The sequence below is a fragment of the Orcinus orca genome, chromosome 3 (assembly GCF_937001465.1).
Source record: "Orcinus orca chromosome 3, mOrcOrc1.1, whole genome shotgun sequence".
Lineage (NCBI taxonomy): Eukaryota > Metazoa > Chordata > Mammalia > Artiodactyla > Delphinidae > Orcinus > Orcinus orca.
Window position 1 is genome coordinate 26,573,563 of NC_064561.1, and position 21,861 is coordinate 26,595,423.

The 21,861-nt window shown below is 47.5% G+C and overlaps 1 protein-coding gene and 1 long non-coding RNA gene across 6 annotated transcripts in view; one reads left to right on the forward strand and one right to left on the reverse strand.

Annotated features, from left to right (window-relative positions):
• Nucleotides 1–1,290: 1,290 nt before the first annotated feature.
• LOC117202219 (uncharacterized) overlaps nucleotides 1,291–21,861 on the reverse strand; it is a 30,695-nt gene continuing 10,124 nt past the window's right edge. The window contains exons 1-4 of one of the 5 annotated variants that reach the window (XR_007476531.1): nucleotides 11,714–11,853; nucleotides 9,559–9,642; nucleotides 5,639–6,854; nucleotides 1,291–2,382 (exon numbers count right to left, since the gene is read on the reverse strand). This is a non-coding gene — a long non-coding RNA (uncharacterized LOC117202219). Of the gene's footprint in view, nucleotides 2,383–3,396; nucleotides 6,855–9,558; nucleotides 9,643–11,713; nucleotides 11,854–21,861 lie in introns of those variants that run through there. The other 4 variants (XR_007476530.1, XR_007476528.1, XR_007476529.1 and 1 more) reach the window with 4 other exon arrangements.
• Nucleotides 11,706–14,825, forward strand: DUSP1 (dual specificity phosphatase 1). The gene is made up of 4 exons (XM_004272004.3): nucleotides 11,706–12,336; nucleotides 12,612–12,757; nucleotides 13,126–13,345; nucleotides 13,767–14,825. The coding sequence occupies exons 1-4, from the start codon at nucleotides 11,970–11,972 to the stop codon at nucleotides 14,135–14,137; spliced, it is 1,104 nt and encodes a 367-aa protein (XP_004272052.1). The 5' UTR covers nucleotides 11,706–11,969; the 3' UTR covers nucleotides 14,138–14,825.

The window sequence follows — 21,861 nt, forward strand, 5'->3', positions numbered from 1 at the left end:
CCCACCCTTCCTGGCTGGGAGGGGAAGCGTCTCCATGCAAATGGGAAGACATTCAGGAGGCAGTAGGTGGGGGTCCCCGGGAAGGCTCATATACACCCGTGCCTGCCTAAACAGCCCAGCCACACGGAGACAGGGCCCAGCCTCGACAAGGACTCTACCTGAAGCTTGTTTGCATTTCATTTCACCTGAATAGAAAATGCTGGCGCTCAGGAGATGGGGAGGACCGAGGTAGGCTCCCAGTGACTCCCCCAGCTGCCGACCCACTAGAGGTGATCCTGCCTTTGGAGACTCCACTCTGCCCCTGGCAGCCAGGAAAATACATTCCCTATTTGCATGGGGTTAAGGAACGGGATCTCTTTACACCCCCTCCCTTATCTGGAGCTTGTCCCAGAACTAGGACTGGGGTTGGGCGTGTGTGTGTGCGGGGGTGATCCCTGAGCCCAGTATGAGCATAGGTGGGTGGAGGCTGCAGTGGAAAGAGCCCCCAGCTGGATGTCAGACAATCCTGGGTCCCTGTCCTGCTCTGTGTCTTTGCAGCAGAATGAACTTAAGGCCTGAGAGTCAAGCCCTGGGTGGGTTTCCACCTCCATCAAATAGGCCTGAGGAAGCCCCCTCACCCTGGGTGGGAGGTTTGCTCCCCTACTCTGGGTCTCCATTTCTTCATCTGTACACCCAGTGTAAGAATACATCCTCTGTACAGCCACTATGGAGAACAGTATGGAAGTTCCTTAAAAAACTAAAAATAGAACTACCATACTACCCAGCAATCCCACTACTGGGCATATACCCTGAGAAAACCATAATTCAAAAACAGTCACGTGCCACAATGTTTATTGCAGCTCTATTTACAATAGCCAGGACATGGAAGCAACGTAATTGTCCATCGACAGGTGAATGGATAAAGAAGATGTGGTACATATATACAATGGAATATTACTCAGCCATAAAAAGAAACGAAATTGAATTATTTGTAATGAGGTAGATGGACCTAGAGTCTGTCATACAGAGTGAAGTAAGTCAGAAAGAGAAAAACGAATACTGTGTGCTAACACATATATATGGAATCTAAGGAAAAAAAAAAAAAAGGTCATGAAGAACCTAGGGGCAAGATGAGAATAAAGACACAGACCTACTAGAGAATGGACTTGAGGATACAGAGAGGGGGAAGGGTAAGCTGGGACGAAGTGAGAGAGTGGCATGGACATATATACACTACCAAATGTAAAATAGATAGCTAGTGGGAAGCAGCCGCATAGCACAGGGAGATCAGCTCGGTGCTCTCGACCACCTAGAGGGGTGGGATAGGGAGGGTGGGAGGGAGACGCAAGAGGGAGGAGATATAACTCCATCAGCTATATACATGTATAGCTGATTCACTTTGTTATAAAGCAGAAACTAACACACTATTGTAAAGCAATTATACTCCAGTAAAGATGTTAAAAAAAAAAAAGAATACATCCTCCGGGCTGCAGGCTCCAAGAAGATATTACCCATTAAAACATATATTATATATTTATATACAATATATGTATATTCTTAGTAAAATACACGTAACATAAAATTTACCATCTTAAGCATTGGTATGTGTAGAGTTCAGTGGCATTAAGTACATTCCCATTTTTGTGCCCCCCCAAGAAGATATTATCCTTTAAAAAATACTGTCCATTCCCCACGATCCCCTCTGGTGTCCCACACCTGTGCTGGCTGTCACCCTCTGCCCTTGTTCTTGTCTCCTTGAGTGGTGAGATGATTGATGTGTTCCTCTCTCTCCCAGGCTGGGATGAGGTGTCCCTCATCTGCTTGTCCCCAGTGTCCTGCACACGCTTGGCACAGAGTGGACACTCCTTAAAAAGAAGTGAGTTAGACACTTGAGGGAGGTGGAGCCCCATGGACCAAGCCATCAGCCAGGCTCTCAGGGTGGCTCTGCCAAAGCACAAATTTTTCTTGTCTCAAACCGTGCGTGGCCCTCCAGACAGCACATCCAAATCCTTAACCCTCCCAAGAGCTTTGGAGGAGGGCGCTAGTCATCTCCACTTTGGAGATGATGAAATTGGGGTCAAGGGAGGATGTGTGACTTGCCCCCGGCATCGTCCTTTGAGGTTACCGGCAGAGCTGGGATTTGAACACAGGCACTGGGGTGGGGCTGCACTATTTTCCTTTAAATCATGAACCATTTTAATTTTTAATGGATGCAAGCACTCTACACCGTTAAATACACTTTGAAAGTCATTCAACTTCGCTTCAATTGTAAGTTCTCTTTTATTAACATACCTTGATTTAAAGAATACCCTAACTTACCATTGACTGGTTGCTAGGTGAATCACTAGATTGAATGCGCAATTGCTTTATTATAATCTCCTCATTCTCTCTCCTTAAGTGAGCCTGAAAGTATTCAGTCTAAATTAGAGAAAAGAACATTAGCCCTTATAAATGGCTAATGTTTATAAGATGCATCAGAAAGATCCCTGCTAACCCTTTGGCTAAACCCTTTTACTTGAGTAAAAGGACTTAGTCCAATTTAATAACAGTTCGATTTAAGTCTGCTTCTTCAAAGCCTATTAGCAATCCTCAGGCACTGGCACAGATTAAAATCAACCGGCAGAGCTGGGAGAGTACAAATCTCTGTGGATTTTGCAGATTGCTGATGCCTCAGTTTCCTCGTCTGTAAACGAGGACAGTAAAGATTAATGAGTTGGCTGTTGAAATAGTGCCCGGTGCCCACAGTAAGTGCTGGATCATGTTAATAATTATTACTGTCTCAGCCAAGCTAGCTGCTTTCGCTGACAGCTTCCACTTCACCCAGAGTTCACCTTGAGGCCGTGTGACTGGACCTCACATTTTATTATGAAAAATTTCAGGCATGCAGAAAGGTTGAAAGAAGAATGCCATCCATGGACACCCTTATACCCACCACATAGACTCAACAATTGTTCATGTTGTGCCATATTTAATTTATTTACTTGCTGTTTTTATTTTCTTCTGAACATTTCAAGGAAGTTGCTAACATCATGACCTTTTACCACTAAATACTTCAGCGCGCATCTCTTAAGAAGGAGACGTTCTCCTAAGCAACCACCAAGAAGTGAATACGTCCATAATATCGCCTAATGTCCAATTCATATGCAAATTTCACTTCTCAGCAGACAGTACCATCAAATTTTTGGATTTTTTTTTTTTTTTTTTTTTTTTTTTTTTTTTTGCGGTACGCGGGCCTCTCACTGTTGTGGCCTCTCCCGTTGCGGAGCACAGGCTCCGGACGCACAGGCTCAATGGCCATGGCTCACAGGCCCAGCCACTCCGCGGCATGTGGGATCTTCCCGGACCGGGGCACGAACCCGTGTCCCCTGCATCGGCAGGCGGACTCTCAACCACTGCGCCACCAGGGAAGCCCAAATTTTTGGATTTTTGCCAACCTGAAGGATGAGGGTCTCTCAGTGTAATTAGAATTTTCTTGTCTCTTATTATGATTACAAATGAGCATCTTCTCACATGCTCAGGGTCCTTCTGCATCTCTTTTTCTGGAACTATCTGCTCATGGCTTGTGTCCATTTTATTTTATTTTATTTTTGGCCGCACCACACAGAATGCAGGATCTTAGTTCCCCAACCAGGAATCGAACCCATGCCCCCTGCGGTGGAAGCATGGAGTGCTAACCACTGCACCGCCAGGGAATTCCCACTTTTGTCCATTTTAAAATCATATTTTAATTTTTTTCATATCTGTTTTTAAATACTCCTTAAATATTGGTGAAATTAGCCTTTGTCTCTTTGTTGCAAATATTGTCTCCCATTTGTCTTTTTTTTTAAAATTTCTGCTTGTGCAGGTTTTTTTTTTTTGCCATAAAAAGCTTTTTTTTAAATGTAGCTTTAATTTTTATGTAGCTGAATTTATCAAGTTTTTCTTTTATTGTTTCTGGGTTTTGAGTCCTACATTGAAAGGCTTTTCTCATTCCTGAGTTATAAAGGAATCCCCTCACGTTTTCTTCTACAAGTTTTAAGGTTTCACTTAAAAAAATCTGAATCTCTGGCTCACTGGGTATTTATTCAAGTGTTTGGTGTGAGGTATGGGTCCCCTTTTATCGTTTTTCCAAATGGCTGTCCAACTGTCCCAAGATCACTTATTATAAAGTCCATCATGTCCAGTGATTTGAGATGCCACTTTCATCATACATCAAATTTCCATACGTACTTGGGCAACTTTCTGGACTTCCTATTCTGTTCCATTGTTCTGTCTGGCTAGTCATGTTCCTAACTACACTATTTTAATGCTGGGGCTTTATGATATGTTTTAATATCTGGTAGGACTTATCCCCATCCCACTGCCTTTCTTTTTACGTTTTCCTGGTCATTCTTGATAATTATTTCATATCAACTTCAGAATCAATTTGTTTAACTCCAGGAAAAATAAAAACAAAAAACAAACAAAAAAAACCCCAATCTACTCTCAGTATTTTCATTAGGATCATTTTAAATGGATATATTTACCTGGGTCAAATGGACATCTTTATGGTATTGAACATGTTATTATTAGGGGGCTATCTTTGGGGCCCTGTTTTGGGTTGAATTATGTTTCCCCCGAGAGGTATGCTTAAGTCCTAACCCCGAGTACCTCAGAATGTGAACTTATTTGGAAACAGGGCCTTTACAGAGGTAATCAAGTTAACATGAGATCATTAGGGTGGGACCTAATCTGATGTGACTGATGAAGATGAAGGCAGAGATTGGGGTGATGCCTCTACAAGTCAAGGAACATCAAAGATCTCCAGCCAGCCACCAGAAGCTAAGAGAGAGGCCTGGGACACATACTCCCTCACAGCCCTCAGAAGGAACTAACCTTGTCAATACCTTGGTCTTGCACTTCTGGCTTCCAGAACTATGAGACAAGCAATTTCTGTTATGTTAAGTCGCTCAGCTTGTGGTACTTTGTTTCGACAACCCTAGTAATCCACTTCAGGCCCCTCGGAGGATCTCTTAGGCTGGAATTGAGCGGTCCATCCATGACTTCAGGACATCGAGAAGCATTTGTGTGTTTTCCTGACCCCAAGCAAGGCCAGCCAGGCCTGTTTCTTGCCTGCCTGAAGCGGATGAGTGAACCAATGAATGCGTTGGAAAGCTGGAGGTGTGACTTCACTCTCAGTGGGTGGCCAAACCCACTGAGGTCGAGGTCAGTGAATGAATCATTTGTGCAGTATGGCTCAGTGAGTCAGGGAGGGCCAGGCAGAAAGCCCGAGTCTGAGGCCTATTTCCTTGTCCCCTTCCTTTGGCATCTAGAAGCAGCCCCCTAAAAGTCATCAGCCCATGAAACAGACAGTGAAATGCCGCAACGCGCCACCCTCATGATACGCCCTCTGTGTGCTGTGGAGAGATAAGGACGAAGGACTTAGAAAACAGAGAGGAAGCGCCAGGCCCCCAGCTGCTCCGCTTACTTGTATGTGCCTTTGGACAAGTTAGTTAACTTCTCTGGACCTCGGTTCCCTCATCTCTTCCTTTGTGGGTGGTTGATGGTACCTGCCTCATAGGGCTAGTGTCACAGTCTAGGAGGAAATGTATGTAATGCACTTGGCAAAGGGCTAGGGCTTACAGCAAGTGCTCAGTAGAGATTGGCAATTATTAATAAAAACTGCCCCCAAATAACTTACCCACAAAGGCAAAATTGGTAGGCACAATTTCTGAGTCTTCAACTAGGATTCTGAATCCACCACTGGTAACTTTCTTCTCCTTCCTTCAGGGGACAGTTTGGAATAGACAAACTATGACCTCATTTGCTCCCTTCAACATTAATTAGTGTTTTCTAATAGTGAAAAGGAAATTATGCCTCAATTCATATTCCGTCTCAAAAAAATTAACTAACAACAGAGATTTGTCACTTCTCACCGTGGCGTCAGTTCCCCTGGTGCCTGGGGCGGGGTTTGGGGCCATGCTGGCAGGCGGTGCCCTTGGTTCAGGGACAGGCCTGTCTGAGTCACAGAGGCCCTGTTACTTCCTGGTCCCTCTCTTGGGCTCCTGGGTTCATCTGCACGTGTTTATCCAACAAACCTGCTTTGAGGTTTGTTCTGGGGGCCAAGAAAGGCAAGGAACCGTTTCCCTGCTCCCAAGCTAGTGGGACAAACAGAAATGGTCAGCCATGGGGCCTGTTCACACAGGCTGCTGGAGCTTCATCTGGTCCCACAGCGAATCTGAGAGTTGGTCTCTTGGGGTTATTACTGCCCCCATTTTATAAGGCAGAAAACGGAGACTCTCAGGGGCCAAGTGGTAGATAACCGAGACCCATCTCTCAGAGGTGTTTCATCCCGACATTTCTATTCTACAACAGTCTTTGTCTCTAAGGAGACATCCCCTCCTCTGGGCATCTTTTCCTCATAATTCTCTCCCAGTTGGGAGAGGGCCCTTTTCCGGCCTTTCCGATGTCTACCCTGGCGCTTAGCACCTGGTTGTACTTGTCTTTTGACAAGTCTGTCCCCCTGCTAGACTGCTTGTTGTAGTGCTTTAATTACTTTACTGTATTCTCCTGGATCTAAGAGGTCAGCTATTCTGAGACCCAACCCCCCACCCCCGTTTAATGTATATACCATAAAGAAAGAGAAATGTTGGCAATTAACTGTCAATTAAGTATGCTATGCCTCCGACTGTAAGATATATTCCACTTTGAGGAACGTTAAAATATGAAAAAATGTGCCTTAGGCTCAATGAAATATAAAAGCAATTACTGCTTTTGAACACATCCTAGGGAAAGAAGATTTTATAAACATCCATATACTAATAAGAACAAAATTCACTAAACACGTACCCTGTGCCAGGAATTGTTCTAAAGTGCTTTTCATCCATGATCTCATATCAGGGGTTGGCAAACTTTTCCTGTAAAGGGACAGAGGTAAATATTTTAGGCTTTGTGAGCCAGACAGTGTCATAGCTACTAACCTCCCGTTGTAATGTGAAAGCAGCCACAGAGGATAGTATCAATGTGCATGGCTGAGTTTTAATAAAACTTTATTTACGGACTCTGAAGTTTGAATTTCATACGACTGTCACAAAAATATTTTTTCTTTTGATTTTCCTCCCAACCATTTAAAATATAAAAACCATTCTTAGCTTGTGAATTGTACAAAAAGAAGGTGTAGGCTAGATTTGGCTCATGGGCTGTAGTTTGCTGATGCCTGTCTCCTACGATCTTTACAATAGCCCTACAAGATAGATGTTATTATTATCTTCACTTTATACATGAGACAACTGAGTCTCAGAGAGGTAAAGTAACTTGTCCAAGGACACACAGCTGGTGAGTGGTCAGGCCGGGATTCTAACCCAGGCAGTCTAACTCTGTAACTTGCTTTTAACAAGTCACCCTAAATATGGTAAATATGGTTTACCCTAAATACTGTTGCCTTTCAACATTTTTAGCTTTTTCTCCTGATTACAAAAGTTCCACATTTGTGTTGAAATATTCAAATCATACAGAATTGTAAGAAAGAAAATGAAAGTAACCCCACCCTCCAGAGATAAACACTTGAGGGTCTGTACACAGAGTTCACACAATGCTGACTAGATTTAGAATGTTCTGGACACTGTGACTTTGGATAGGTTGCCTAACCACTCTGGGTCCTTGTCTCCCAAATGAGGGAGCTGGCTGAGATGATGCACTGCCACGAGCCTTCCCTGACCGTGAGATCTGTTTGTAAGGATTGTGCAACAGAAGCTGGTTCTGTCCTAACTGTCTGGGTGTGGAGGGTGAAGTCACCCCTTGCCAGCCCCTTAGGATGGGCCAACTGGCTGCTAAGTCCCTGTGCCCGTGGCTGCCCCAAATCCCAAAAACTGAGTGACTTTGGAAAGGCAGCAGGGATACCAGGGCCTGAGCCAGGGGTTGTAGGAGGCTTGGGCTCCCTCCAGGGCTGGTGCCAGGGACCACTCTGCCCACAGAGCAGAGCTCCAGGCAAGCTGGGAGTCAGAGGCTTCAGCCAGAGCTGCCGGGGATGGACTTGCAACAGGCAGGGAGGCCTTAAACAGACTGGGGTTCCTACCTCGGGATGCCTGGGTCCTCCCCTCCATATCTCCATCAGACAGGCCCAGGGTTTGGATCTGCATCTGATGATTACCAGCTGTGTGACCTTGGGCACATTCTCCTCTCTGTTTCCTTGCCTATAACATGGGGATAATAACCAGCTCACGGGATTATTGATTGGTTCATGAGATGATACCTGTAATGCAGCTGGCACAGGGGTGAGGCTCCATAAATGGCCATTTCTATCCCCTTCTCTCTTCTTACACTTTTCAACAGTACCTTTAAGAAAATTCTTCCACCATGCTACAAATTGTGGACCTACCATGTGCCAGGCACTGTATCTAAGATAGTAGGGTGGGGAGGTGACAGATGAGAGGAACACACCTCCTACCCTTAAGCAACTCAGGGAGGGTAAGATAAGGATCTGAGAGATGTTTACATAATCAGAAAGTTTGGACAAAGTCCTCCAGGGCCCAGGTGCAGAAGTTGGAGAAACCGAAGAAGGCTTCCTGGGGATGCCACTTTGGGACTTGGAGCCCAGAGGAGATAGCATCCTGGCAGGGGGAGGGGGAGCAGTGTGAGCAAAGGGGTGGGAAAGGATGAGAAACACATGTCCAGGGGTTTGCCTAAATCACAACAGAAGAGTCGGTGAGCGCAGTGGGGGCGGGGCCAGATGGAGGGGTGGAGCCTAGTGGTGGCTTTGGATTTGGTGGGACAGAGGGAGTTAGGAAGCGTACTGAGCAAAGGCAGGAACTGCCTGCCTTATAGCACTAGGGGGACAGTAAAAGGGCTGTGGATTCTGGAAGAGAACAGGAATGGTGGGAGCCAACTCCCTCTCCTGAGAGCACCACCTCCAGACGTGACTGGCACCAGGCCCTCGATGGATAGTATTTCCAGTTTACAAATGGGGAAATGGAGGCTCAGGAATGTTAAGCCACTTTCCCAAGGTCACAGAGCAGACAGTGAGCTGGGGCCACTTTCTGCCTGTCATCTGGGGCATGCCACTCTTTCCAAAGTCGACTCTGAGGGCAGGATTCAGACAGAGATTGTAGGGTAATATCAACCCCAGCTACACTGAGTCTTCCCACAGCCCCTAGGAGTACATGTTCTTATCTCCATCACAGGAAGGAGGGACTGGGGGCTCAGGAGGGAAACGGACTTACTCAAGGCCACACATTAAGGGTGGGGAGTCCAGGCCAGGCGGTCCCACTGCCCCGCCCTGCCTCCAGGTTTATTTCTAAGTACATCTAAAATCAGGAAGAGCCCAGGTGGGAAAGGCCAGGTTCTCTCCCCAGAGAAAAAATCCCCTGATGCTCTTTTGTGCCCTTCTGCCCATCAGGACCACAATTCCAGCCCCTTGCTGCTTCTGCAGTCACCACAGACCAGATTATGCTGGGCCTCTCTTTGGCTCCATCTCCAGCCAGAAGTAGCATCTCTGCTTCCTGGACTGGGGGCCTGGGTGGCTACATCTTTACCACCAGCCCCTCTGACCTGTGCCACTGTGTGTTGATTGGCCTCAAGGAGGGACCTTAGCCTGAACTGGACCTCTGTACTAACCACACCTACCTGCATCTTGTGGTGGACTTCTCCCCAGGTTCTGATGCCAGATGCTGAAACACACAGTGGCATGATGATACAAGCATTGCTCTGCTAGGAAGGGAAAAAACAAGAAACTTAGTGAATCATAACAAGAAGGGATGGGTAGGGCCTGGGTTCCTTACATCCATCATCTCTAACTTGGGCCTCAAACCATCCACAAAGTGCACAGTTGTAAACCCATTGTACAGATGTGAGCTTAGAGGCTCAGTGGGGGAAAAGATTCACCTGGGATCACCCAGCAACAAAATGACAGCGTGGGGTTCAAGCTCTGCTCTTTCCAAATAGGGATAGAGAGGAAAACCCCACAGAGCTCAGCAGACACCTGACTTTAGGGCCAGACTGTGTCACTTAACACTGTAATATTTGTATAAAAAAGTTTTCTTTTTAAAAAATGTGTAGGTATTAAAAACCGCTCTTGGTAAAAAAAAAAACAAAACTTGGATCAAGTTCGCATGCTGTGAAAAGTCAGCAGCTGTAACATTTTATGATTCAACGCATAAAATATGTTGAGTTCCTCAGATGAATAAGTAGTATAAACAAAGAAGTTTTTTCTTTCTTAAAAAAGATACAGGGAGGGCGTTGCCATTATCTGAGGACCTCTTTGCTGCCTTCAGCCAATGTTCATCTGAAGGTAGAAAACGCCCTTTACAAGAAAAAAGCACTTAGCCTTTTACTTTTCTAGAATTTAGGCAGAAAGGTTGAGCATGTGAGAACACCGAAGCTAAGCGAGGCAAATGCAGAAGTTGCCTCTGGTGATACAATCCACAGACCAACCACCCAGGGTGGCAGTGAAACGCCCCCCTCCCCCGGAGGAGAGGCTAAGAAACCACAGAATGTTCCTGATTCGGCACCCCAGCACGGTGGTGCAATATTTATGTTTGTGTACCTAGCACTGTTGGTGCTGCTGCAGAGGGGCTCCGCCGCCCAGGGGGGCGTCACTAGAGCCCAGGACGAGGGTGACCGCGTGGGGTTTTCCCAAACGTTTGTCCAGGTCCTGGAAATCCTCTTAAAGCACTGTAGGATTGGATTTCGAGTTCGGCCCATATTGATGGTGAGAAGCAGAGCGTGGGGGCTGCGCCCGGCCCCTGTTCCCCTTTGCAGCCCCCGAGCCCAGCGCTTAGTAGGCGCTCAATCAGTACATATTTGGGGCATAAAGAGATGGAGCCGCTCAGTCTTAGGCAAATGTGGCCAGAAACGTGTCTGGCGGCCCCTGGTGGGGCGCTGTCGAGCCGCGATGGGGGTCGCCTCCCTAAACCCCGAACCCCGCAATCCACAACCGCACCTTGCGACCCCTCACCCTGATTTCAGCCCCCTGACTTGCGCTCCATTGGCTCACAATCGTCTAGGGACTACACGACTAGGAATGAGATTCTTCCGCTTGGTATTCGATTGGAAGGCGTTTTACTCGTTAAATGTACATTTTAAGTAACAGGGAAGTCTGGGGAACAGGAGAATATTTCCCCGAACACCTCCACCCCAACTCAGCCCGGTAGTTCTGGGATGGATTTGTCTTCAGCCCTCATTTCAGGCGCCTCGCTGTTGCCCCACCCCCAGCAGTGTGATACTGGGCAAGTAAATCGCTTCTCCTTGGGAACCTGTTTCCTCGCCAACTGGGGACGAGGCAATGGGCGAAAGGGGCCCACGTGTATGCAATAACAAAGGAAACCCCTTTCCGCTCCGGTGGGCGGCGGAGGGGGCGCTGGGAAGCGGCACGGTGGAGGGGGAGGGGAGGCGGAGGCCGGTGGCAAACGGCCGGATCTCCCTGCCGTTCGCACCCGGGAGGTCAGTCCTCGCCTGGCACAGTGCCCGTCCCCTCCCCTCCCCGCTGGGCCCGGAGAGCGGCGCGGGCCAGGCCCCCGGGGACGGGCCAGGCGCAGGCCGGATGGCCTGGCGGGGCCCTGAGCCGGAGCCAGAGCGCAGCCAGCGGACCCCACTCGGAGGCCGATGACGTCTTTGCGTTTGGCTCCTCCGGCGCCAAGCCCGGCAGGGAGGGTGACGTCACCGCACCGGTCACGTGATCTCTATTCAAACAAACAAACCCCCTCCCCCTGAGCGCGCGAGACCCGCCCCTCCCCGCCCCGCCTCGCCTGCCAGCCGAGAGGCCACATATAAACGCGCTCACCCGGGTCAGGCTCGCTGTGAAGGACGTCGGGGCTGTAGGGACTAGGCGGGCCGGAGGAGCAGTCGGGAGAGCAGCAAGGAAACCGAGGCGGTCTAGAGTCCCGCACGACGACCCCTCGCTCAGTCCAAAGGCAGTTTGGGATTTGGCGCAAAGAAAACCGGGGTCGAGCTTTTCCTCGAAAGCCGTCACTCAACTTTTGGCTTCCCAGGACAAAGAGCACAGGAGGACTTGCACGCTGGGGGCGCTGGGGCCGGCCATGGTCATGGAAGTGGGCTCCCTGGACGCCGGAGGCCTGCGGACGCTGCTGCGGGAGCGCGCGGCGCAGTGCTTGCTGTTGGACTGTCGTTCCTTCTTCGCTTTCAACGCCGGCCACATCGTCGGCTCGGTCAACGTGCGCTTCAGCACCATTGTGCGGCGCCGGGCCAAGGGCGCCATGGGCCTGGAGCACATCGTGCCCAACGCCGAGCTGCGCGGCCGCCTGCTGGCCGGCGCCTACCAAGCCGTGGTGCTGCTGGACGAGCGCAGCGCCGCCCTGGACTGCGCCAAGCGCGACGGCACCCTGGCTCTGGCCGCCGGAGCGCTCTGCCGCGAGGCGCGCGGTGCGCAAATCTTCTTGCTCAAAGGTACGCCGTCGGGGGTACTCAGGGGCGGGCCGCACGCCCCCTGCCGCCTTGCCCGGGGACCCCTGGCCCCCAGCTCCTGGGGGGCTGCCCCACCTGGAGCGCTTGGACGCCTGAGTCGCATTGTGGGAACTTGTTGACTTTGTTTGGCACTAGGAACAAAAGACTCGCCTGGGCCTCTCCGGGATAAACTTACAGCCCTAGTGGATGGGGGAGTTGTATGAAGGTGCCCTGTCTCGGCGGTACTAACAGAAAAAAATGTCTTTTTTTATTCCCAGGAGGATATGAAGCTTTTTCTGCTTCCTGCCCGGAGCTGTGCAGCAAACAGTCGACCCCCATGGGGCTCAGCCTTCCCCTGAGTACTAGCGTCCCCGACAGCACCGAATCCGGGTGCAGTTCCTGCAGCACCCCACTCTACGACCAGGTTAGTAGGGAGGAGCCGTGCCCGAGGGGAGAAGGAACAGCTGGCAAAGGTGGAAGAGCAGTGCTAGTGAGAATATAGAAGGCGACATGCAGCTCTATTTATAACAGGGGACACGGGGATATTATTTATCCCATGGTTAAGTGGTATGATGGAGCTGGGTGTCTAATTGTCGGCACTACAGAAATGAACTTGTTGGCCCTGCCTAGGCAAATGGGTTTAGTCCCCTATTTATTTATACTCTAACAGCAGTGCTACAAAGTTCACCCAGTGTTGAAACTGACTTTTCCAGCAGGGAGTTTTTGTGGGTGTGGGCACCAGCAGTGACATTGAATAAAGCTTGACAAGTGTTGGATATTTCTGGATTTCAGGGTGGCCCAGTGGAGATCCTGCCTTTTTTGTACCTGGGCAGTGCCTATCATGCTTCTCGCAAGGATATGCTGGATGCCTTGGGCATCACTGCCTTGATCAACGTCTCAGCCAACTGTCCCAACCATTTTGAGGGTCACTACCAGTACAAGAGCATCCCTGTGGAGGACAGCCACAAGGCGGACATCAGCTCCTGGTTCAACGAGGCAATTGACTTCATAGGTAAATGGGACAGATGCCTGGGACTTCTGCCTCACTCCTTCCGTTTTAGTCACTGAGCTTAAACTCTATGGCAAGAACCCGAGTGACATACTTTTAAGCTTTCCTCTAGACGTTAGTGTCAGTCGTGTGGGTAGCATCTCTGAGAAATATAGATTCGATGTCCCATTTTATAGATTAGCAAACTGTATCTCAGGATGTTGATTTGTGCAATAGCAATCTGCTTAGTGGTGATGCTGGTCTGGGTTTAAATGCCCTGCTGTTCTTTTCCACACTGCCTCCACAAACAGTGTCCGTGTGATGGCATGAGGCGATATTGACCATCTCTGGACAGGACACACATGACATTTCTTAGACACCCTATTCCTGGGGTTGGGGTTGTTCTCCTGGGCTCTCAAGTAACCAACTGCACTTTGTTTTCCAGATTCCATCAAGAACGCTGGTGGAAGGGTGTTTGTCCACTGCCAGGCGGGCATTTCCCGATCAGCCACCATCTGCCTCGCTTACCTCATGAGGACTAATCGAGTCAAGCTGGATGAGGCCTTTGAGTTTGTGAAGCAGAGGAGGAGCATCATCTCCCCCAACTTCAGCTTCATGGGCCAGCTGCTGCAGTTTGAGTCCCAGGTCCTGGCCCCGCACTGCTCGGCAGAGGCGGGGAGTCCCGCCATGGCTGTGCTCGACTGCGGCACTTCCACCACCACCGTCTTCAACTTCCCGGTCTCCATCCCCGTCCACCCCACGAACAGTGCATTGAGCTACCTTCAGAGCCCCATTACAACTTCTCCCAGCTGCTGAGAGGCCACAGGAGGTGATCCTCCCAATCCAGCAGGACTCCAGGCTCCTTCCTGAAAGGGGAAATGCAGTAACTCCAGGGAAGGGAGCTTGTGAGGGCTGGTCCTTATTTATTTAATTTCACCCGAGTTCCACTGGGTTCCTGAGTGGTTGTAGTGATGACTTAGCACCAAGACGTTTGCTGAACTCAGCAGGTTTCGGGACCAACATACAGTGGGTACATAAAGTCCCTATGACAAAATGGGGCAGAAGAGAGAGGACTCAGCGTGTGAGTCGATTTCTTTTTGCTTGTCCCTGTTTTCTGAAGACACTTTCATGCTTGACATACCTACCAGTATTACCATTCCCGACGACACATATACATATGAGAATATACCTTATTTTATTTATTTTTGTGTAGGTGGTCCACCTTCACAAATGTCAGTGTCTACTCCTAGAAAAACCAAATACCTCAATTTTCTGTTGTGAGTACTGTAATATCCTGTAAATACAGCCCAAGCAGGTTTGTTTTCAGCACTGATGGAAAGCACCAGTGTTGGTTTTGTTTTGTTTGGTTTTTAAGTTGCCAACAGTTGTATGTTTGCTGATTATTTATGACCTGAAATAATATATTTCTTCTTCTAAGAAGACATTTTGTTACGTAAGGATGACTTTTTTATACAACAGAATAAATTATGGCCTTTCTATTGAACACTTGATGCTTTATTTCTTGGGCAGCCCCACTGATCCCTCTCCCACCACTGAAATAGGGGAGAACAAGGTCCTCCAGAATGTGTGTTGGCATCTGATCCCATACTCTTTGGTGGCCCCTGGCTGGGTTGCAAGGATGGTAGAGAAGTGTGATCAATCATAAAAAAAACAAACAAACATAGGTGCTGGAGCTGAGCTCTTGGTATTGGATTCAAGTGTCCACCTATGTATCTTCCCATCCTGTCTCCCTCAAGTGTCCCCAGAGCCAAAACTAGGAAGTAGCCATTGACTTGGTTGCTTTTTCCATTTAATAACTTCCCCAGGATACCATAAAAAGCCTCCCTCCCCTCTCTGATCTCTGCTGAAGGGATGAGGATGATAGTTTTTCAACACATTTGCTATAAATGTGTTTCTACTATGTGCAAGGCAGGGTGTGCTAACTGACCCTAGAACAGCTCAGCAAGATCTGCAAATGAAGATGGTGAGCCCCAACATAGCTAAGTGGCGCAAGTCGGGGAATTGGGCCCTACCTCTGTTTTGTTTCCTAATTCTATGTGCTTTATCACTTGCTTCTCATGTGTGCTTTTTTTTTTTGCCTTTGAAAAGACCTTTATTTTTTGTGAAAAGAATACCAAGCACTATAAGCAAGTACAGTATAGACCAGTCACCAGAAATCCCCACCCCCAACCTGACCATTACTGTTTCGGAGCACATCCCCTAGGCATCTCTGCACACGTACACATCATTTTTGGTGGCCGCCTCCTTCTGGTCACTTGCTGCCCTGCTTTCATAATTTTGTTGAAGAAGATAGACAATTAAATCTGACTTGCTCTAGGGCAATAGTCTCGATCTTCACTCTGTCTTGCCAAACAGGCCAACGCAGAGAAGGTGTAATTAACTACCAACCCATAATCCAGTCTTTAATGTTGAACTAAATAACAGTGACGCTCCTGGGTTGCTGGCCTCTTAGCCCCTGCACTCCTTTACTTGTTTCTGGACAAAGTGCTGTAGGAAGCAGAAAAGCGAAAATCTTACTTTACTTTTCTAGGGGTGCTCTGAGTGGTGGTCCTGGTCCAGCCCCATCATTCAAGGCCTTGACCTTTCTGCACTGGTTCACCATGCACCACCTGACTCCCAGGGCCTGAAAGAGCCCTGTGTTCCATGTTCTAAGAACTTACCCCAGGCTGGCAAATTCATTTCCTCGGCCAGGCTTCCAATGACAAGTGTGTTCACGCCTTTCAAAACAAACCATACCCAGTGTTTTTATCAAACCCTAGAAATCTACTCTTGCAAATATCTCCCTTCGTGGAAATGTACCAGCGACTTCGAGTCCGTGGCAGATGCCATGGCTGACATCCCCGTGGGTTCAGGCCATCACTTTCTGCTTGGCAGGCACTGGCTGAACCAACATTAATCTCCACTGTGATCCACACAGTGGAAAAATACAGTGGCTGCCTAAGGGAGCCGCCAGTGAAAACAATTCACTGACTTCTCCCAGCACAAGCTAGTTAACCTCCTGCCAGCCCTGGAGAGCCAGGGTGATAACCCCTCCTCCCCATGCATCTGATTCCTGGTCTCAGGCCCTCCAGAAGATGTCAGTTTTGGCCTGAAACTGCTTTTCTTAGGCAGGAAAAAAGTGCCTAAGATGAGAAGAAAGATGCTTAAACTATTAAAATGTTGTTTCTCAGCTGGGAGATTGACATAGGGACAACTCGATCATTTAATACTGATAATGTAATAACAGCTGTCAATTTTAGAGTTAGCGCCCTGTGCCAGCCACTGTGCTAAGTGCTTTCCAGATGATCCAATTTAACTTTTAAAGCAACATCCATTTTACAGAGGAGGAAACTGAGGCTCAGAGAGGTGAAGCGACAACCCTCTAATTGTAGCTCAAGGTCATACAGCAAGTAAACGGCACTGCAAAGTTGGGAACATGGGTCTGTAAGAAGACTGGGGAAGAAAGCCCTAGTTCAGTCCAAAAGACAGCTCGTGGGAGTGAGGAAAAGATGAGCTTTGTAGCTAACCAGACGTCAGCATGGTTTTACCCCATAATATCAAAGTGGAAAAGCCATTTATCCCTTTGGGCCTCGGTTTCCTCATCTGTAAAATGAAGATAATAAAACCTACTTCACTTGTGAGGAGGAAATATGCTCATGAATGTAGAAGTGCCTGGCATGTTGTGGGCACTGGAGAAACATTCAGGTCTCTTTCCCCTCTCCTAATGACCTCTAGCGGTTCTTGGGTCTCAGTTTTCCCGCCCATAAAATGACCACCTTGCAGTGGATCTAATGGGTAAGCTTCCTCCCAGCCCTCTAATTCTAGTACGTAGAATATGCATCAATGCATACTTTATGCTTTTTGGTGGTTTCCAGACACCCATTATTCCATTAGGAGACTACCAACCCCAAATGCTTCCACTGCATCCTCTCTTTTCCTTGGAATTTTGCAAATCGCAGCTAATTGGCCTTGAACTTGCAGCCTCCGGCCTCCATTTCCCTCCCTCCCTCCCTCCCCCGGCCCCTGGTGGATGACATCATTGCGTGTACCCCTTTAAGATTATATAAATCTGTGATCCTACAGTAGCCTCCATCCCCATGGAAACGCGGAGGAGTTTCCCTTTTGTGAGGAAAGCTGTCATGTCACTTCCTGCTGCTGACAAATCAGTTTAGGAGGTTAACATAAAGGGGGGTGCGGGGTGCGGGAGGCGGCCTCTGAGAACTGCAGGCTCGGTGGTTTCTCGTTGCCATACACAGAGGCAAACAAAGCCGAGGCCGCGCGGGCCGAGCTCAGGTTTCCCACACCTCAACAGGTGGATCCAGGTCACCCGGGGCTATTTTTCTCCGCAGGCTGCATTCTGGGGAGCAGGTGGGAGGGCTGACCACTTACGGGGACTTTCCTGGGGCCCTGCAGGGCAAACCTGTTGGAGAACAGCCTCTGGGTCCAGCCAAGCCTCTGCTCCCCTTTATCGGCTCAGGAGGTGTCCTCATCCTTCGGCGAACAAAGGGTATGCCGGTTGCTAGTGCCACAGTGCACACAACTGTGCTCTGCTAAGGGAAATACGGTAGAACCACCTTTTTCTTGACTGTGGCTTTTTAGGCTAAGCAGCAGTCCATTCATTCGTTCATTCATTCATTCAACAAATATTTATTGACTCTCTATAGGCCCAGGGATGCTTTGGTGTTAGACAAAGTTCCTATTCTTTTTTTTTTTTTTTACGTTTTTTTCAAAGTTCCTATTCTCAAGTAGCTAACAATGGTGCTGTTGGGGTGTGTAAATAAATAATTAAGAAATAAGAATGAAGGCTCTGAAGGTAAGATATTAAAGGGGGGGTCCTTTAGATTTTGGTGATCAGGGAGGCCTCTCTGATGGGGTGACTGGAGAAGCTAAGACCTGAGTGATACAGCCCAGTTGCCTATTTGAGAGGTAAGCTGGGAAGAGGGTTCCAGGCCAGGAGGGCACTAAAGACTTGACGTTTGAGAGGGATCTTTGTGGACTGGTAGAGCACTTGACTTGGAGCCAGCTAGACCTGAGTTCAAGATCTGCTTCTGCCACTTGTTAGCTCTGTGACTTACTGTGGGTAAGTTACCAAACTCTAAGCCTCAGTTTCCCCATCTGTAATATGGGCCAATAACCTCTGACCTTCAAAGGCTTTTTAAGAATTAAATGAAAGGCCTCTGGGCTCATCAGAGAGGCTTGGGAAAGGCTCATTGTCCGCATTATGCCACCTGAGCAGCAGCGCGCCTCCCTAGAGTGTCCTGGTGAAAGCAAACAGGGAGAAGTGAGTTGTCTTGCCCCATCTCTGGGCCCCAGGACTTATCCCAAGGGTTAGGGAGCAGCAGGTACTTACATATGTCTTCTTTATAAAGGAGTGAGTGACTATCCCCTAGAAAGTCCTCAGTAGATGTTCGAATAATACCACCAAAATTCTGGGACTTTGTTCCAAATGCCTCAACAAGTAATAACTATATGCCCTTGGGTAGATTACTTCTCCACTCAAAGCCTCAGTTTTCATATCTCTAAAAAGGGAGTGATGAAAGTATTTGCTTTACATGGTAGTCGTTAATATTAAATGAAATAACGTACACAAAATATTTTGCACAGTACTCAACACACAATAAACAATAAGCGTTAACCATTTTAACCATAATTATTATCATCACCACTACCACCACCACCAGCATCATCATAAAGGAAAGATTTTAGAAAGGAAACAAATTTTAATCTTTACCCCAGACCTCTCCCCTAACTGCGGACTTGTATATCCAATAACCTCCTTGACATATCCATGTCTTTATCAAATAGACTTCCAAATTTGGCAATTCCAAAAATAAACCTTTGATTTACCCCCAAACCAGCTCCATCTGTGCTCTTCCAATCTTGGTTAATGGCAACTTCATTCTTCCCTTAGCTCAGGTCAAAACTATGGAGCCATCCTTGACTCCGCTCATTTTCTCATAACCTGTATTTGATTCATCAGCAAATTGAGACAGGTCCATTTTCAAAACATAACCATTTTCAAAATAGACCCACTTCTCATCACTTCCAAAACCTCCTCTCTGGTCCAGCCACCATCAGAAGTTGCCTATGTTACTGTAGTAGCCTCAGGGCTGTTCTTGTTTCTGCACTGTCCCTCTCAGTCTATTGGCCACCAAAAGCCAAAGCTACCCTTTTAGTGTTGCCTATAGTACACACCTTTGATGACAAGTTCAGCTTTTGCTCCCCTACAAATACTTTAATTTACTTTCATTATTGAAAAATGTTTTCACTGGGCAAAGAATTCCAGTTTCAACCTTATTTCTTCAACCATTTTGAAGACATTGTCTTCTCAATTTTGTAGTGTCTTTTGAGAAGTCAGCTTACTAACTTAGTGTTGTCCCTCTGAGGGTAATCTGTCTTTTTTCCCTGGTTGCTTTGGATTTTCTCTTTCTCTCTCTCTCTCTTTTTTTAAAATTAATTTATTTAAAAAAATTTTTTAAACATCTTTATTGGAGAATAATTGCTTTACAATCTTTTTTTTAAGCAGTTTTATTATAATGTCTCTGTAGTTTTCTTCCTATTTACCTTGCTTAAGATTTGTGCTTTTTTCAAATCTGTGGCTTGATGTCTTTCATTAGTCTTGGAAAATTCTGTTATTATTTCTCCATTTTGATACTTTCACGTATAAAACATAGCTATTTTAGTGTCTGTGACCAATAACTATATAGATTCTCTTGTGTTTATATCTGTTGCCTATGGTTTCTTTTGATATTTGTAAAATCATGTTTTATTCCCTCATATGCCTGGTTATTTTGATTGAGTGACAGGTACTGTGTATGAAAAATTTTAGAGATTATTTAAGGCAGTTTTACCCTCTTCTCAAGAGGGTTTACTTTGTTCTAGGTGGCTTGGAGGTCTAGGAATCCCAGATCACCTTAACCCAAACAGAGACAGAGATGGCTTGAGAGGACTTGAAGCTGGGCTTTAGACCCTGTGATGACTGCTACAGTCTTCTTCTAAAGATGTATTCTTTAGTAGTTGCAACTAAAAGTTTGGGGGTTTTCCAAGCCCCCCAGCCTGTATTACTTTTTGGGGTAATATACGAGAAAGCCTAGGCATATACCAGATTCCTTCCTGGTGTGCCCTGAACTCTAATATTTGTCCCATTATACTCATGAGTCAGTTAAAACCTCTGCTCAAGTTGTTAGCCGTTCAGCTTCTCATTTCAGAATTGGCAGATAGCCCTTCGGGGAAAAGAGGCACCCAATGCTATGCTCATCCCTCTGGGTTTTCCTCTTCCAGCTCTTGATCCCACAGTTCCTCACTGCCCTTTTACCGCTTGAATGTCTTCAAACTGAAATGTTTAAAAGTATTTTGTCCAACTTTTCTAGTCCCCAGCAGTAGAGTGGTTCTGGACGATGTGGTCTGCCATGACTGGAAGGGAGTTATTTAGACTTTTAAAAACCCAGAGTGAAACTTCTAACACATGAGGTTTCTTTTTCTCCTCTACCCCTACCCTCCATGGCACCCACCTCACTCATAATAAAAGGCCAAGTCTTTACAAAGGCTACAAAACCTGACATCACTTGTCTGGCTGATACATCTCTGACCACATCTTCTGCCACTCTTCCCCTTCACTCATCTCTTCCTAGCATAGGCAGAGTTCACCTTTGCTTCAGGGACCCGTTCTCTTCCCTCCGCCCAGACCAATCTCCCTTTAGATCCCTGCGTCTGGCTTCCTCATTTCCTTCAGCTCTCAGTTCAAAAGTCATCTCTTCAATGGGCCACTTCCTGACCACCACCCCACTTAAACTAGAACCACCCTGCCCCAACCCTGGCCACCCCATATCCCTCTCTCTGCTTCACTTCTCAACAGAGCACTTATCACCACCTAACACTTACTTATTTGCGTGTGGTCTATTTCCCCACTAGAACGGAAGGCCTTGAGGGCAAGGACCTTGTCTGTCTTGTTCACTGTGGGATCTCCTGCCCTTAGAACAGTGCCTGGCATGTAGTGAGCACTCAGTAAATGTGATGCATAAATGAGAGAACTCTGAAGGCTCTGGACAATTCTTCTCCTTTCTGGGTGGGTCCTGGGCTCCAGCTAGGGGGAAGTGATTCTTTTCTGCTCAGCCAACCTCTTTCCCTTCCACATGAGGCAATTTCCCTTGGAGAATTTCCAGTAACACACAGTGGTGTGCAAATGAAATAAAACATATAAAAGCACTTTGTAATCAGGAAATACCATGACGGTCCTGGCTATCCAAAACCTGCTTATCCTGGGGCTCCGTTCTTGGGATCAGGGCTGTGACTCTGGAAGGACAACAGTGGGAAAAGCTCCTCAGGGGCTCCATTCTGAGCCCCATCCTCCCACATTTTCCCCCGCCTTTCCTCCCTCCCATCCAAAGAGAATTCCCCATGGCGTGTGCCTCTAATTAGGAGAATGGGGCAGTGGGTGATTCATGGGGAAGTCTGTAGGGCTGCTTGGGGCTTATGACTCACAGCTTCTCATCTAGCAGGAGGGTTAGATCTCTATACTGAATCTCCTGGAAATGTCCTTT

Excerpts from the sequence above, each read along its gene's own strand:
- DUSP1 (XM_004272004.3), top strand. The coding sequence starts at position 11,970 with ATGGTCATGGAAGTGGGCTCCCTGGACGCCGGAGGCCTGCGGACGCTG. Across the intron at positions 12,337-12,611 it reads GCAAATCTTCTTGCTCAAAG|GAGGATATGAAGCTTTTTCT; the intron begins GTACGCCGTCGG and ends TTTTATTCCCAG. Across the intron at positions 13,346-13,766 it reads CGAGGCAATTGACTTCATAG|ATTCCATCAAGAACGCTGGT; the intron begins GTAAATGGGACA and ends TTTGTTTTCCAG.